This window comes from Parambassis ranga, chromosome 13 (genome assembly GCF_900634625.1).
Source record: "Parambassis ranga chromosome 13, fParRan2.1, whole genome shotgun sequence".
Classification (NCBI taxonomy): Eukaryota; Metazoa; Chordata; class Actinopteri; family Ambassidae; genus Parambassis; species Parambassis ranga.
In genome coordinates this window covers 4,668,415-4,684,149 of record NC_041033.1, presented here as the reverse complement: position 1 = coordinate 4,684,149, position 15,735 = coordinate 4,668,415, and the positions used below count along the sequence as shown (strand labels likewise).

At 41.9% G+C, this 15,735-nt stretch overlaps 1 protein-coding gene across 3 annotated transcripts in view; it reads right to left on the bottom strand.

Annotated features, from left to right (window-relative positions):
- The window catches only part of LOC114444505 (SPRY domain-containing SOCS box protein 4-like), a 30,380-nt gene continuing 14,645 nt past the window's right edge, over positions 1–15,735 (bottom strand). For all 3 annotated transcript variants that reach the window (XM_028419120.1, XM_028419121.1, XM_028419118.1), the window contains 2 exons: positions 10,399–11,287; positions 1–1,127 (listed from right to left, as the gene is read on the bottom strand). In XM_028419120.1, the coding sequence (XP_028274921.1) occupies positions 1,000–1,127; positions 10,399–11,107 (837 nt within the window). In that variant the 5' untranslated portion in view covers positions 11,108–11,287 and the 3' untranslated portion in view covers positions 1–999. The remainder of the gene's footprint in view (positions 1,128–10,398; positions 11,288–15,735) is intronic.

The following is a 15,735-nucleotide window of genomic DNA, read 5'->3' as shown; positions in this document are numbered from 1 at the left end:
AGTGGGGGAAAAAAAAAAAAAAAAAAAAAAAAAGATAAGCAGCATTAAAATGTTTTTTGGGCGGGGGAAGTGTCTTCTGATATCAACAGAAGTGTGTTTTTTTTCTTGTGTGTGCTGTAGCTGACTAGGCACATTAGCAGTCGAAGACACTGCCTCACCTTCGGATCGATCTTTATCAGAGTTACAGGAGCTGGAGAGCTGCTGAACAGCTGCCGCGGCGATTCCAGTTCACCAAGCCTGATGGAGGCTTACATCAAAATGCAGTGGGTGATGGAGGTGCATCAAAAACACAGAGAGAGAGGAAGAGAGGAAGGTGGAGTTGTGTTTTCTATTGGAAGGTTGCAACTGCCTGCTTGTCAGCAAGTAGTATTCTTATGACAGACAGCGCAGGCTTTGTTTCTACACACTCGTGACACGGGCGCACGCTGTATATGATGCATGTGATGGCGTCCATGCTGCCATATGCACACGCTAACAAAAATAGAAGAGTGTGCATGGACTTTCCCTTTCTCTCCCCCTGCTGCGGCTTGCAGGGATTGTTGCGTCTCCACAGAGCCTGCTGTGTTGTTGGGAATGCAGATATAAATACCAACATGTTTCTGAGGAGGCTTCTGTGCAGAACAGATATCTGAGTAAACGGTTGCCTGAAAAAACAGCATTTAAGGCCTTCCTAGCTGAGGAAACATGGTTTGGTGCTATGTAAGCGTGATGAGCAGGAAACATATGAATCCCTCATCAATTCACTCATCAGCTGGAGAAAGAAGTCAGCAATAAGAACAAAAAAAAAAAAAGCTGAAAACCATGAGTTAAAAACATCTGAAATGGAAGACCCCCCAACTGATGTAAACAAAACCCCTTGCAGCGCCATCTTAACCAGCTGTTCAAAGTCCACATCCTCTGCAGATGTCTGATAGTGAAGAATGCAGCCAGGAGGCTAGTTACAATTAGAACAACTGGGCCTCGGGTTCTTCCCATGTGTGCGCATGTTTGTGCACGTGGTCACTGGTACTGGAGGTAGTTCTTGAGAGTCTGCGGCAGTGGGAGTGTGTCAATGTGATGGATGCGCTCTCTACCCAGAGCCAGTCGAGCTACTCGTCTGCACAGATCCATGAGGGGGAGGGGCTCCGCTGTGAGGGATGAAAGAGAGACGTGGTCAGAGTTCAAACAGTGCAGAGGACAAGATGCAACTTGGTCAACAGCCACTCTTATTTGACCCGTTCTCAGCGATTTGTTTTTCCATTTAGAAGTCACAGCATATTTTCAGTATGAGCTGGGTGCCTCTGACATATTTGGTAGCTGTTGAGAGAGAGGGAACGCCGGGTTAAAAATGCTCTAATGGCCGACTCTCTGGCTGCATTACTAACAGATTTTTAAAGACATTTTGCTCCTAAAGCCGTACTGACCAACACAGGCCAAAGTGAGTGAAGCGTCTGATGCCCTTTCACATCAGTTTCATCATTTAATGATATTCTAGAGCTCCCTACTCTATGATATTTGACAGTGCACGTGCACAGAATGACAGAATGTTAAGCATTGGTTCTCCATTAGCTCACATATACATGTATTCTTCTGTGAGGCTGAATAAACACTAAAAAACAGACACAAGACATAGATCAGACTAATGCTTTTTTGACTGCTGGTTACAGTGAGTTAATCATCACACACACACGCACTGTGCTTATGCATACCAGCTCATATACAACACACTCATTTCAATTTCCAGCAGTAGATTGGATTCCCTCCTGCTTTAATTACATCGCTATTGACACACATGCAACTAGAGAGAAAAGCAGCGGCTAACAACATTAAAGCATCTACAGTACGTACACATGTCATTACTCTTGTCAATGAGTGCCAATAGAAAGCGCAAACTTCCCTCAGACCAATTCTGGAAGCAAGTGATGTCTGAGTATGTCAGACAGACTCTTAACTGCTGCCCCTTTACGGATGTCAAGCTGCTCCACCTGGAAGCACCATCTGGTGCAGCAGAACACCCGCTGCAGCGAGTCCACTCACACACACACACACACACACACACACACACACACACACACACACTGTGTGAAGGACACGAGGAGAAGAGTTTACACATGCAACAAACATAATTGGATGCACCCTTGACGGCAGGGTGAAGATTGAAAGGAAAAGTCTGTCCTAGTTTCTGCTTTACCTGCAGGGTCTATTTTTCTGTTTCACATATTGAAACCCAGTAAGCACACACACTTGTAGCTTTGAATGCTATAACTCACTGACAGAGGAAACATTTTCTCAATAATGATATCTGCTGAGTAACAGTCCTGAAACCGTTGCATCAATAAATTACAGCACCCAGGCTATTAGTGTGCAATTCTGCCTTTGTATTCAGCTCCTCTTTCTCAGTGGTGTGAGACCTTCTTTTATACGGAGTATTATTTTCAACATTAAATACTGAAACAGAGTCTGCACATACATTTGCTACTGCAAAAAAACATTTATATATATACACAAGCATGCCTGTCCAAACAAGCCTTCTCTATGACTGACTGAGCCATTTATCTCTATAGTGTATAAAGTCTATTACCACAAATTGAAACTGCTGCAAAATAAATATGAAGCAAATTTGTGATGTCTGCTGTGAAGAGTGTTCATAGAACTGGAGCCGACTGAGCCCAACCTCGGGCATTCCTCTGAGCATCAACTGCAAGACCATTGAAAGAACAAAACAGGAAACAGCAGCGTTTCTGAGGAGGGTTGTATTGAAATCAGATAAAACCCTAGATCTAGAATCTAATTTAAAGCAGAAGTCTCAACTTAATGTCTGTTAGAGACAAAGATGACAAATATTCTAATAGTAAATCTGCCTTCGTGCTTCATTCTATATTATAAGGAAGGGATGGTGAACTTTAACAGGATCTGAGTGAATTCCTCTGCTGTAGTTTGGTAAGTGACCTTTGAAACAGCAGTGAAGGGAAACGATGAAATCCAGCAGCTGACAGGGTGTAACAGAAGTGGAGCACAGCTATCTGGATGTATTTGACTGCCATGTGCTTAATGAAAAGTCTTTGTAAGGGTGCCTTGGGGACATGTGGCTTCAGTACGGATTCATTTGTAGCCACATCAACGTGCCTGAATCAAAAAGACAAGTCCATTAAACTCAGCCTGGATATAGACAATGAGCAGTGATGTGTGCAATAAGACAGCTGATAAACCTTCACAGCAGCTACAGAAACACTTGGCAGCACAATCACATCCTTTCGACATTTACTACCCTCTGCCTGCAAAGAAAAAGTCCTTGCTTTAGCACACCAGCTTACCAGAAACTGGTAGCACAATGACGTCTCCATTCACCCTGCAGCTTGTGACCAGTTGAACTCTGATCTCTCTGTGATCACGCTCTTTGAGCATGCGGGACCTCAGCTATACACGAACCCTCAGTGATGGATCTGCTCTTCCTGTTACAGCACCTATCAATCTGTCTCCCATCACCAGCACAGCCTCAGCATATGGACAGTTTCCATAGTAACCAGCTCCCTCACACCACCACTGTGTGATGTCACTACACTGGGAGTACACATTCTAGATCACAAATTAAATCACCTGCTGTATATAAAAGTATAAACAGTGCAGCTCGCATGCTACAAGATGTGCAGCTGCACATTCCATCACATTACAGCAAAAACAACACTGCTTATACTTGGAATGTTATTAAAAATATTTTGGCAGTGTTTGGTTCTGAAAAGTACATTCTCTCTTGTGTTTACTCTACCTTTATATCCATTTAATCGTGTTGTTCCTTTTAAGTTATGACTATGTGCTGTGCCATCATTAGGAGTGAAACACTACTACTCGCTACCCACAGACAGTGACATTACTCTCTGTCAGTGCTCTCCCGAGGGAGGTGGTGACGCGATGTTTCTACAAACTTGCTGAAAAGCAGCCAATTGCTGCTGGCACAAGCTGGTCTCCATGGTAAAGGTTGCCTGTGGCGACAAATGGGCCCTGTCAGACACCAGTGATGAGCACCAACAGGAGGTACACACTGTCCATCAACTGGTACAACTGGCTTACAACACTGATAAGTGCTCCGAGTTGTGGTTAACAAGCAATTTAATAATGTGGTAAAACCTTTGGGACTCGATGTTCAGTAATTCCAAACACACACGTCTGTTTTGACGTACAGCTTCTGTCACAACAGAGCTCAATATTTGCCACATGTGAATAGTAGATGCATTAACAACAACATCTTATAAACCACAACACCATAATACATGGCGTTTGCTGAGAAGCTTGTCTTTTTGAAATGGCCTCATTTTTGTGTGTTCCTCCACAAGGGAGCTCCAACACTGAGATGACATAATTTCATAATATTTACTCTACTTGTTCTTCACATCACAAGCCTGTATGATGATGCACATTTAAACCAAGGATTGTGTGCCTATTTAGAGCAGCCGGCATGTCACCCTTCACGCATGACAACCCTGACTGCCTGAAAAATGAGTGGGCAGGTTTAATTATTAATCCATGCTAATTACTTGGAAGCATTTCAGTTATGCGTGAAGCTCCTTTCACATTCTTCATCTTTTCCTCCAGTCCATCATGTAATATCTGTCTATAGATGCCCTCTCCCTTTTCTTTCAAGCACTGCCGTCTTTAATTTGTAATGGCTAGAGACTAGTTTCTGGCAGATTTATAGCACAGTAAAGGTGAGATGGACTGTGGGAAACTGTGAGTAAGGACCACTGAGTGCCTGATGTGTCGTTGGGCCAAAGAGTCCACATGCTGGCAGGCACGCTCACCTACCTAACACCTAATAGAGAACAAAGCAGAGGAACGGCAGCAAAGTTTTGGGATGGGAGCGCGTCGCTTTGTCTGTCCTCACTCAGGTGAGACAGCTTAGAGACAACCTGTGATAGTTCTCTCCAGTCTCCACTTCTGTCCCTGCAGCTCATTGACTTTATGCACACAGCACAGACATCAGCTCACTATGAGAGATGACACGACCCAGTTATGTCCTACTTAAAAATAAGGGGTAAGACAAGTCCATCCTTTTGGCACATGCGTTCCAATTTACTGTTCCTATAACTCCACCTCCCTCCCCCTGCCGTCTTTCATTAGAGGTAACAGAGATGGGTGCAGACTCCCAGCCATGCTTATCTAATAGATTAGCATAACCACTGGATTGTCTGACCTAGTTTCAAGATGACGAGTGCATGTGTCTATGCACAGACCTCGTAAGAGTGCAGACTAGTCCCAACATGTTGTTCACAGACAGGTCAAAGTGGAAAACAGGGAGGAGAGGAGCATATTTAGGAATGGACAGAATCAGATCACTGATGTAGCTGAGAGAAAATTAGGGCAGAATAGTGAGGTGGGCAGGCGGGGATATACAGGCGGAAGTACTCGCTCCAAACCTAATTTGGAAACGCAGGTGTCCAAATTGAATAGTCCACTCGGAGTGGAAACCAATTGCTCTCTAAACTAGTCAGGCGCCAATACAAATTCCTTCCACTAGCGATATCTGACTTCCTATTACCTCGCACCACCAGTGTAGTAAATTCCAGACAGAACCATAGACTGCCAACAATTTGGTCTCTGCTCCTCTAGGTGCTCTCTCACTCCCCTCAGGAAATGGAAGTTGAGCAGAAAAGGTTATCAAAAGGAAAAATACTGGCAATGCAGCCATTTAGTAGCAAGTTTTAAATTGACCGTGAAATATATGACATGCTGCATAAAATATCCTTGCTGTTTGTTGTTCTTTATCTTATTAAGATGCTAACTGTACTTGTGCTAAACTAATGTCTTGGTTACTTCAGGATTTCTGTAAATTAGCTGGCACTGGAACAAAATATGCCAGGAGAACTTTGTTTACACATAAAAATAAGCAGGAAATTGGTGTAATCACAGCAATGATATACCAGCCCTTCTTGTTTTTGACACTAGATTCTTATCAGCACTATTTACCAAACCTGTTCCTCTGTTCAGATAAGGTTGAGGGAAGATTTGTTACATCAGAAAGGATGAAATTCAGACAGGAAATGAATGAATCAGTCATTGTTCAGGCAAACAGGCAGCTCTCACCGAAGCACAGCCAAAGTGCAGACGCAGACTGAGACAGAGTGGCTGCCCTGAGAGATAACAGGTGGAACATCTTATTTTTACACACTCATCTTTACTGGGATTATACAAATGAGATATGCGCTACTTTGCATTATCTGTAGAAGGTTAACATCCTGAACTCTTAAATCTGGCCACTGTTCATTGTAGGTGGAAAAGTGAGCTGCTTTTGATTCTTTGAGCCGGGACTTTTTCCTATTCTTACCATCTTGAAATACAGCCTACACTTGCAAAATAACAGGCTTCTGTACTAATACAGAACACTTACATTTATAAAATGAAAAATAAAAGGGACCTCTGTGGATGTGATGGACATAATCTTTTATAAGCTAGTTCTCGATGTTGTAATGGCAGAGGTTAGTAGCTAGCTTTATGAACCCTCAAATGCATGTCATCTTTTAAAACAATTACAACATACATCATTGACATTCTTATTTAAGGATTTACACAAAATGCTAAAAAGAATAGCCATGACATGAGATGTCATGTTAAGAAAATAAAATGTCATATATTGCTGCACTAGCATCTTCCTCAGTTATGATGGACAGTTCTCTTCAATGGGGTGAAAGCAGACCGTCTACAGAATTAGAAGTCATGAAAGTGATGCATGACAATAATAGTCATAGTCAATGTGATTTTATTCTAACATATTAGCCTACTGTTCAATTAAAAACATCTCCTTTACTAGTATAGTATCAAATGTTTTAACATCCAGCCCTGTCTTCTGTAAATCACTATATATACTATAATAAATTTGGGGCAGCAGACTGAAAGCAGCGGACACAAACAGACTCAATAAACTGATCAGAAGGGCCGGTGATGTGGTGGGGGTGGAGCTGGATTCCCTGACAGCAGTGTCAGACAGAAGGATGCTGTCGAAGCTGCAGGGGATCCTGGAGAACAGCTTCCATCCTCTCCACCACAGGCTGCTGAAGTGCAGGAGGACTTTCAGTGCCAGACTGATCCCTCCTAAATGCACCACTGAGTGCCACAGGAGGTCATTCCTTCCTGTGGCCATCAAACTGTACAACTCCTCCCTCTGAGATCAGATCTTACACACTGTCTTGTAATCATATCCATATTGGATTTATTTAGACAAGATTTTACTGCACACGGTATAAGTTGTATTATATATGACTTCAGTCTTCACTTGCCAGGATTTGACTTGAATGTTTATTAATGTTTAGAATGTATTAGGTTTTATTTTTATTTTACGCTTACTACTTTACCTTATTTTATATTTCTAACCTGTCTTTTTTGAGTATACATGGAGCACCTGGAATGAAAGCAATTTCCCCCTGGGATCAATAAAGTATTTCTGATTCTGATTCTGATTCTGATCAGTGGGTCAACTCAAGCAATTTCTGCAAGATCACAGATCAAGCTATTGCGTGCGCCTGCTCCAAACAGCTTTCAACTGCAGACAGGCAGAAGTTATCCCATTTTGCATAGGGCAAGCCCTTGGTCAGCAAACGAGCAAGAACGCTGCCTGGTCAACAGTTAACTACTCACAAGTCAGCTGAACAGTTTCAATGGGAAACTGCCACCACAACTAGGTGTGTAAACACTAACAGAAAGAATTAGTGCTCAAAAGAAAAATGGTGAATGACAGTAAAAAAGGCGACCGGGGGAGAAGATAAAACACAATGAGAGTTGGAGTCAAACAGGGTTCATTTGCAAAAGGGGAAGGCAGGCATGTCCTTAGTGTATGTGAGACACTTCCTCTCTGGTCTCGTCTCATTCAGGTGTAAATGAGTTGGGTTCAGCTTGTTCCTATTACACTGGACGGGGAGCTGAGGTGTCCAGCAACCCCATTGTTTGGTACTTAAAGACGATATGTCAAAGCGGGGTAGGAAAACTGATAAATATCTTGTCTCAGTGGGGCTCACTTTCAAGTGTCTCTGGGATTGAGGGACAAAGGACTAAAGTGTTGAGCGGATCTCAGTTGAGATGAAAAACTGCATTAATGTAGGGTATTAAGGGACAATAGACAGGAGAGAAAAGCAAGGATGCTTATCTTTTCATACTACCCGGGGAGTAAGAGATGGAGTATATGGCAGTAGGGAAGAAAAGGAACGTGAAAAGACTAGAGAAAAACCAAGACTCCATAACTGAACAAAAAAGTGAACCCTTCTGAGTGCAGGAATAGAGGAGAGCTGTGATCTCCAAGGATACATATTGATGCTTCCATTCTTTTGCATATCACAGGTGTGCCTTATGGCTGATATCATACACAGTTATCTCCAACACAGGCTCTTCTGGGGAAAGAAAAGACCACCACTGAGATCATATGCATTTTACAAGGCAGGCATGACTGTAAAAGTAAAGAGAAAGTGACAATAATGTGGATTCATTGGTCTGTGTCTATAATAAAGCAAAATGAAAAGACAAGTGAGGTGGGTTCAGGCTCATAAGTTAGCACCACAGCTATTATATCATTAAACTGTTTTCCCATCTTCAAGCTTCATTAATCAACAAAATGATGCATGTACACTAGTTTAGCAGAGAATGTAAAATACAGCGACTATACACAGAATACAAGACGCTGATCTTTTTGCATGACAATGCTGATACCTCATTACATGTAAAATAATATTGTTCCTTAAAACAATCGCACAGTGCTGACAGCAAATTTGATCCCATTAAAAGAGTTTTGACAATGTACTTTTTGTGCTGCAGGACTACAAGTGTTCCATATTATCTGCACTTAAGCTGCTTAAACACATAGCTAACCTGAGGTTTCCTACTATGCAAAGCCAGACACTGAGTTCCGAGGCACACTGGGACATCCTCCAGAACTCCTCCTCAACTGTCTGCTGTCTGCCAGCACACATACACACAAACATGGCTCGCAGCCATGGACATGGTGTCCATGCCACACTGTCGGCGCCGCCCCCAGCCTGCTTTGGATCTTTGTGCTACAAGCAGGCCAGAACTGGAGGGGTAGTTTGGGGCTATTACACAATCTGAGACGGCTCCACTAGTTGGGATGATGACATTTAACCGGTGAAAAAAAGTACAGAGATACACTGCAAAGAGCACACTAACACATACACACACAGACCTTTATGGTGATTTTGGGACACTGGTGAAACAATTATTCCTATTACATCAGAGTTCTTGTGCGCAGCAACACAAGAAAGCAGAGTAGAAACGCTGCTCTTACATGGAGCATGTTTAGGCTGCTTCCTATTAGTAAACAAAGCAGCAGTCCCTCTTATTGTGGGCTTTTTATAGACCAGTACAGACACAAATGTGCACTGCATTTATATCAATCCTATGACAAAAACATGCTATATGACAAATCTACAAGGAAGCCACACACGTGTTATCCTGACATTTATGGAAAGCATTAAACAGGTATTGGGAAAATATCGACATCACTAGTACTCCAGGAAGTACTTGTTGAAAATAAAAATCCCAGACACTGCACAAGAGAGATACTGTTTCAGTCGCACAGAGGATTGCATGACTGTGACATAGGAGTGCTGCCAAAATGACTCAGTCGGCTGGGCTGATACAGACTCCTCTGTCTATCTTCAACACAACTGCACTCTGTATACAGCTGGTCACACATATGACTGCTTGTTGCTTATAAGTGACAACTGAATACACATCTTTCCAAGAATCACAGTTGCTTCACTGGACTCCCAAAGCAAACCCTGTGGTGCTGAAGCCTCAGTGAGCAGGTCTGAATATACATCTATCCAAAACTGAAGCCACTGAATCCATACTGCAAAAAAAACATTGGCCGACTACATTTCTGCGTGACACAAATAAAAACTGTATTTCTATAACAGGCCCTGGAAACCATACCTGAAAGGCTACTGGGTAAACAGAGAGCTGTGAGTTATTACAGTTATATATAAACCTGAAATCCGTGTGTGCATGTTTACTACAACTCAAGAAGCTATCAAGGCTGAGTGGTGCACGAACATATCCTAAACAGCTGCATGACAGGTTCTAATACCAATTCTAAACTCAAACAGGGATTATACTAAAAAGCTGAGGTATAAACACATTCGTTCGAAGCGTTCTTTACATGCAGATGTCTCCTTTAGGAAGAAACTGTGTCACTTCCCGTACCCTCACTTTGCTGCAATAAATGCTGCCATTTAATGTTATAATAAATTATACAGTGCAAATTCTCACAGCAGAAGGGGATAGCAGGTGTTAGAACTAATGATTAAATGCAGAGTAATATGATACAAGTTCTCCTTTATATTCAGTAATTAATTAGATATAATTTGAAGCTAGTGAAAAACCATATTTTCCCAAACGTGTATGTGTCAGTGTTGCACTTACGATCTAGTCCATTGACGTATCGAATGGACACTTCACAGTGTCCCCACACAGCACTGACGACAGGATAAAGTCTCTTGCCCTTAAGCCCTCTAAACGCCACTCCCAGATACTGTCCGTCCACCATGAAGCTCAGCGTTCCTTCATCCATGTCTAGTATCACTGTCAGACAGTCTGGAAGCACAAATGACTCATCTGGCTCCAGGAAACAGGGGTATGTGGGTGCTGATGTGGAAACAGGCCGGTTCTTTCCATCGTGATAGAGTCTGTTGCGACCCAGGTCCCAACCCCAGGACTCAGAGTCCGAACCCACCAAGGCTGTGTAGCCCACCGAGTGTAAAGGTGCTTCTGCAGTGGCCACCCCCACAACAGCATGGGTGCCTCTTTGTCTGGACGGCCAGTGAATCCTCCATACATGGAGGCCTCTGGTGTAGCCCACCTTGCCTCGAATACAGTCCGTACTCTGTGCTACAGGGTGTCTGTGGAACGTCAGCTTGTCATCCTCTTTAACAAAGATGTTTAGTGATCGGTCATCTGGGTTCCAGGCGTGTCGCAGTTGAGTGTCCGGGCTAGCTGGCGGCATGTCCAACAGTAAGTCCAGCCGAGGGGGGCGACAAAAATCTGGGCCCCGTAGTTCACGGCGCACTGGCCGATATGAGGGTTCCCCACGGACATCTACTGATTTAATGCTGCCTGAGATCTTCTGGCCCATGGCTGGGTGGGTCCAAGGGAGTAAGGGACAGAGGGGAGGGAAATGGATGGACCGAGGGCGGTAATGAGGGGCCAGCAGGTCCTGACGTTACCTCATGGGCGTAACGACAAAACTTTGGGTCCTTGGTGGAAAAATGCGGTTGGACACACGCACAGTGTTCAGCCAGGGGGAACCACACTCCTGAAACACACACGAGATAACAATATTATGCATCTTAGTTTCACTTAAAACACAAAATAATGATTTGCAAACATTTTTATTTAAAGTCATGCTCATGCCACAAACCTAGACCCACTGGTAACCACTAACCGCAAACATTAGCGGAAATGGAGTCGAGACATTGTCTGCAGTCCTCACTACAGGGAAAACCACTCGATTGCTTTAGGTGAGGGGAGGTGCATCATTAGAGTGCATAGCTGTTGAAGGGCTCTTCGGTAATGACTGCTTTTGTGTCAGTATAACAACTACATGTGCTTGAATGTATTCACAATATCAAAACGGAGAGGAAAACAATAGAAAGGACAGCAGAAAAAAGCACAATGCTTATTATTCTAAGCAACAAGGGAAACATCAGAATGGATTTCAATTCAAGCAGTCCTTTAGAATCATTTATTTTCCTCTTCACACTAATTTGAAGTGTGAACCGACACTTTCTCTGCCACAGATGCCTAAACAGTAATTTGGAAGAGTTCTTTCCTGATAATGAACACTGATGGCCAGAGAGCTGCGAAAGGGGACATCATGCAAATCAAACTGCAGTCATTATCAAAATGTGAAGCATAGACCACCCAGCCAGTCGAAACAAAGAATCTAAATCAGTGTTAAAATAGTACAGAAAGTACAAACCACTGTATACTGAACTAAATTATTTAGGACTTTAGGCATTTTTTTGGATCCACCAATAATAAGAAGCAGAGGATTTTGTGAAGGTTGGTCGTGACTTCCTGTAAAGTTACGCCATGTGCACTTTTTTTTCGCTGCAAACCCTCCTCCACCGAGCTAACAAACGTAATGCAATTCATATTTTATAAGTCTATAAGAAAATGTAACATGCTGAGCTTTCACAGCTAGCAGACTGAAAGCCCTGAGATGGTGCAGAGTTTCACTGTATGATCGCGCTGTTCCAAATCTACATTACTCCTTGTCCTCAATCTTTCCTGTACTTTACCCCTCCAATGTTTTTCACACTCCCCATTAGTTTCTTAGGAAAGGACTCGGCATGATTCTTCCGGGGAAAGTAGAGAACAATAACTAGAATTGACACAGCACGGGGCAGAGACACAGATGCTGTGTATGTGTGTGCATGTGTAAAGCAATCTTAAATCTGCTTCAAAGAGTGGGGTGACAAAGAGTCTGCAGACAATGAAAAAATGAACAACGGAAAAGTGTTTTAAGCATTTCAACAACAGATGTTTTGAATGAATCAAATTGTAAAGGTACACCGAATTCAAAAGCAATATAACACAAGTTCATACTGAGTACGGAAAAGAATCAGTGTTACTTTAAATGCGGTAGTAGGAGACGGCATTGGAAGCATTGATAAAAATCGTTCTTAGGGCTTGTGCACAAGGAAAGCACAGTTACTTGATTTACTCACACTCAGTTAAAACAGGGTACCATTTAAAATGTGTGGAACTCTACATATGTAAACAATCACATTTTCTTCATTGTCAAAATGCAGCCATAAAAGTTTTGGCTTCTAATCACAATGTGAAACAGAAAGACATTTTCACATGGTTCAGATTTGTCTGCTTAAATGTCACAAAGTAAATATATAGTAAATTACTGTGTGGAAAGAGAAGCAAAGAAAACAATGTAATGGATAATGAATTAGCTACAGCTCAGACAAAAACAACACACAAGGCACAACGCCTTTCAAGATACACACACGCAGACAAAGTCATTTGAAAAACACTATCTCCTGACCATAAACCATAAAGAGAGACAAGCTTTATATTTCCATATTAATTAATTTATACCACCGACGATGAAGCATGGAGCCAGTTCAGCACAAACAAAGGGTCTATATATTGTAGCGCATATTGCATTCATGTACTAAGAGAGATGCCGTCAACCACAAAGTTGACATTTATAAATGTGTAATACAACATGCAATATACAATCATGCACACAGGCTCCTGCTGGCATTTCATCGAGCCGTAACAATCAGTGGGGAGATGAGCCTGAGACAACTTCGTGAGGATCAGCATGGAGGATCTGTGTGGAAGAGTGAGAATTTTGAACTAGATCCTGGATAGCACAGAGAAACGGTGAAGAGACAAGCAGAGGAGAGAGGAGACTGCCTGAACTATTAAGTACACAACTAACAATCAATTGTTGACCATGTGATCAAAAAAGCATGTGACAGATGTGGATTTGAAAAAAAAGATAACATGCATATATACATTAACAATTATATCAGCAGTGTGCAGTACAAAATAATTTAGCTTACTGTTCAGTCCTTGACAGCAATAAAATGGAGTCTGAATAAGCAATAAGAAGCAGCAAGTTTGAAGCAATTTTAAAGCAAAATGTCATATGCAAATAATCTAATATTAAATCTGTCAATCTGAGCCTAGTCCTGAGCCCTGTGGGACACCACCAGACAGTGGGGAGAAAACAAAATGCCTTATTTGCACATAATTAGTTTTACCTCAGGACCTTGTGATTTAAAAATTCCTCCTACAAAACCAGTGAAATATTAAGGGTAACAAAGGTTTGCGTTTTACTGGATTTTGACATCACCTCCTTTAAGTTACTTTTTTTTTTTTTTTTTTTTTTTTTTTTTAAATGTGACTACTGAACCTGTTGAAAGACAACAAAAATGCTCCTTACAGCATGCGTCATGCCCATACCAACGATTTCTTATCAGCTTTTCATCCTTCCTACTCTTCTCTGAGCCCATCATTTTTCACTACAATGCAGTCTGGCACACTGCTGAATTTTTTACTTTAGCTCATTCAAATGGAAGATTCACACAACATTAAGATCAGAACACATTTTTAAATGTCCCAAGTAAAAAAAAGTAACCTCTTCAGACAATATAAAGAAACCAAAGAACAGCACTTTCAAACATGGGGAAAAAAGTAATCTGGCCCTTTAATCAATAACAGCACAAACCAGAAAACAAAAGAGGTAAAAAAAACTAGGTCACGTTTTTACTGACTTTGTGACCTACTGGTTAATAAGTGAAAGAATCCTGCTATAATGAGGCCAACACATCCCAACAGTTTACGAGTTAAACCTGTTACGCCTATTACCTGATGCAATGTATGTTATCTGGAGATTGTAAGTTTTACCCAGACCCACCCACTGAGGCCTGCCACCACAAATAAACCATGTTTCCCCACCAAACAGTTAGAACTGATGAAGCTGCCTGGATGAGCAGTGAAACATCTTCAAGAAAACTCTACAAGTCCAGACGCTTCAATCTTCTCTACATTTGATCTGGAAGTAATATTTTGTGAAATGACTCTTGTACTGCTTGAAACTGCTAGCATCTTTGATTAAATGACAATAATTCAGCTACAACAAAGTGTCCCTTAATTCTGAATGAGAGAGATATTTGAATCCAAGGTCATGATGGAGCCATAATAATTAGGAGTCTTACCATCTTTTCCATAGATGTTATACTTAGCTGTAAGGGAGAGAACCGTTTCCTTTTTTACAGTCTAAAGATGAGAAGTGGAGTCAGTGGTTTTAACTGGAGGTTAGTGAAAGAATGGAAGAAGGCTGGATATGAAAAAGGTCTGTGAAGAGATGAGAGGCAAAGTGAAGTTAAGGAGGAGAGAAGAGATGAGAAAACTGTTGACTTGGGAGAGAAACGAGTGCAGGTGAGCGATGGTGGGAGCCCCGATAGGAAAAAGACATGTGCATGAATGAAGCAATGAGATATGGTGTCTACATGACACCTCTTCTGATTAAGTGGGCTGAATTTAGTGAAGGAGATCATCCAGTAGCAAATACAGCTGCTACAAACCAAGAACAATCTCTGCTTCATCTCCTCTGCTTCTTAAAAATATCAGCTCTGAGATTTTCCTTAGCTCCCACCTAAGACGAGATTGGACGCAAGAAATATCTGGCAATGTTTAAGAATCCGTGGCAGAAAACTTATTATCTCATGGCAAGGGAGGCGGTGACACGAAAAGGGCTGCTGGTAGTGTGACTACCATTGTTAGCATATCAAAAAATGCACAGCCAGTCTTAGTACAAGCAACCCCCACACGAACGCTCACACATACATACACAGCTTGAGGGCCCATTAATGCAGTAGCACCAAATCACTCAGGCATATTTTACATTAAAACAAAATCCTGAAGTTGTTCTGCCTCTCACTATATGTTGTTGGCATACAAGACAAATTATTTACAGTAAAATGATTAATTTTCAGACCAATTAAGTTAAATTGGATAATATCCCACGCACACCTGACAATCTCTAAAGGCACACTGCATTACACAGTGTGCCTTTAATTTTTTTAAATTTTTTTTCACAAAACTGAGAATTACACTAGAATACGTCATGCCCTATTTTTATTGATTGATTCAATGGGGGGGGAAAAAAGAGTGGAAACAGAGGTTTGAATAGTTGCCTGACAGGTGGCGAGGGTTACAAATAAGGATTTAGTG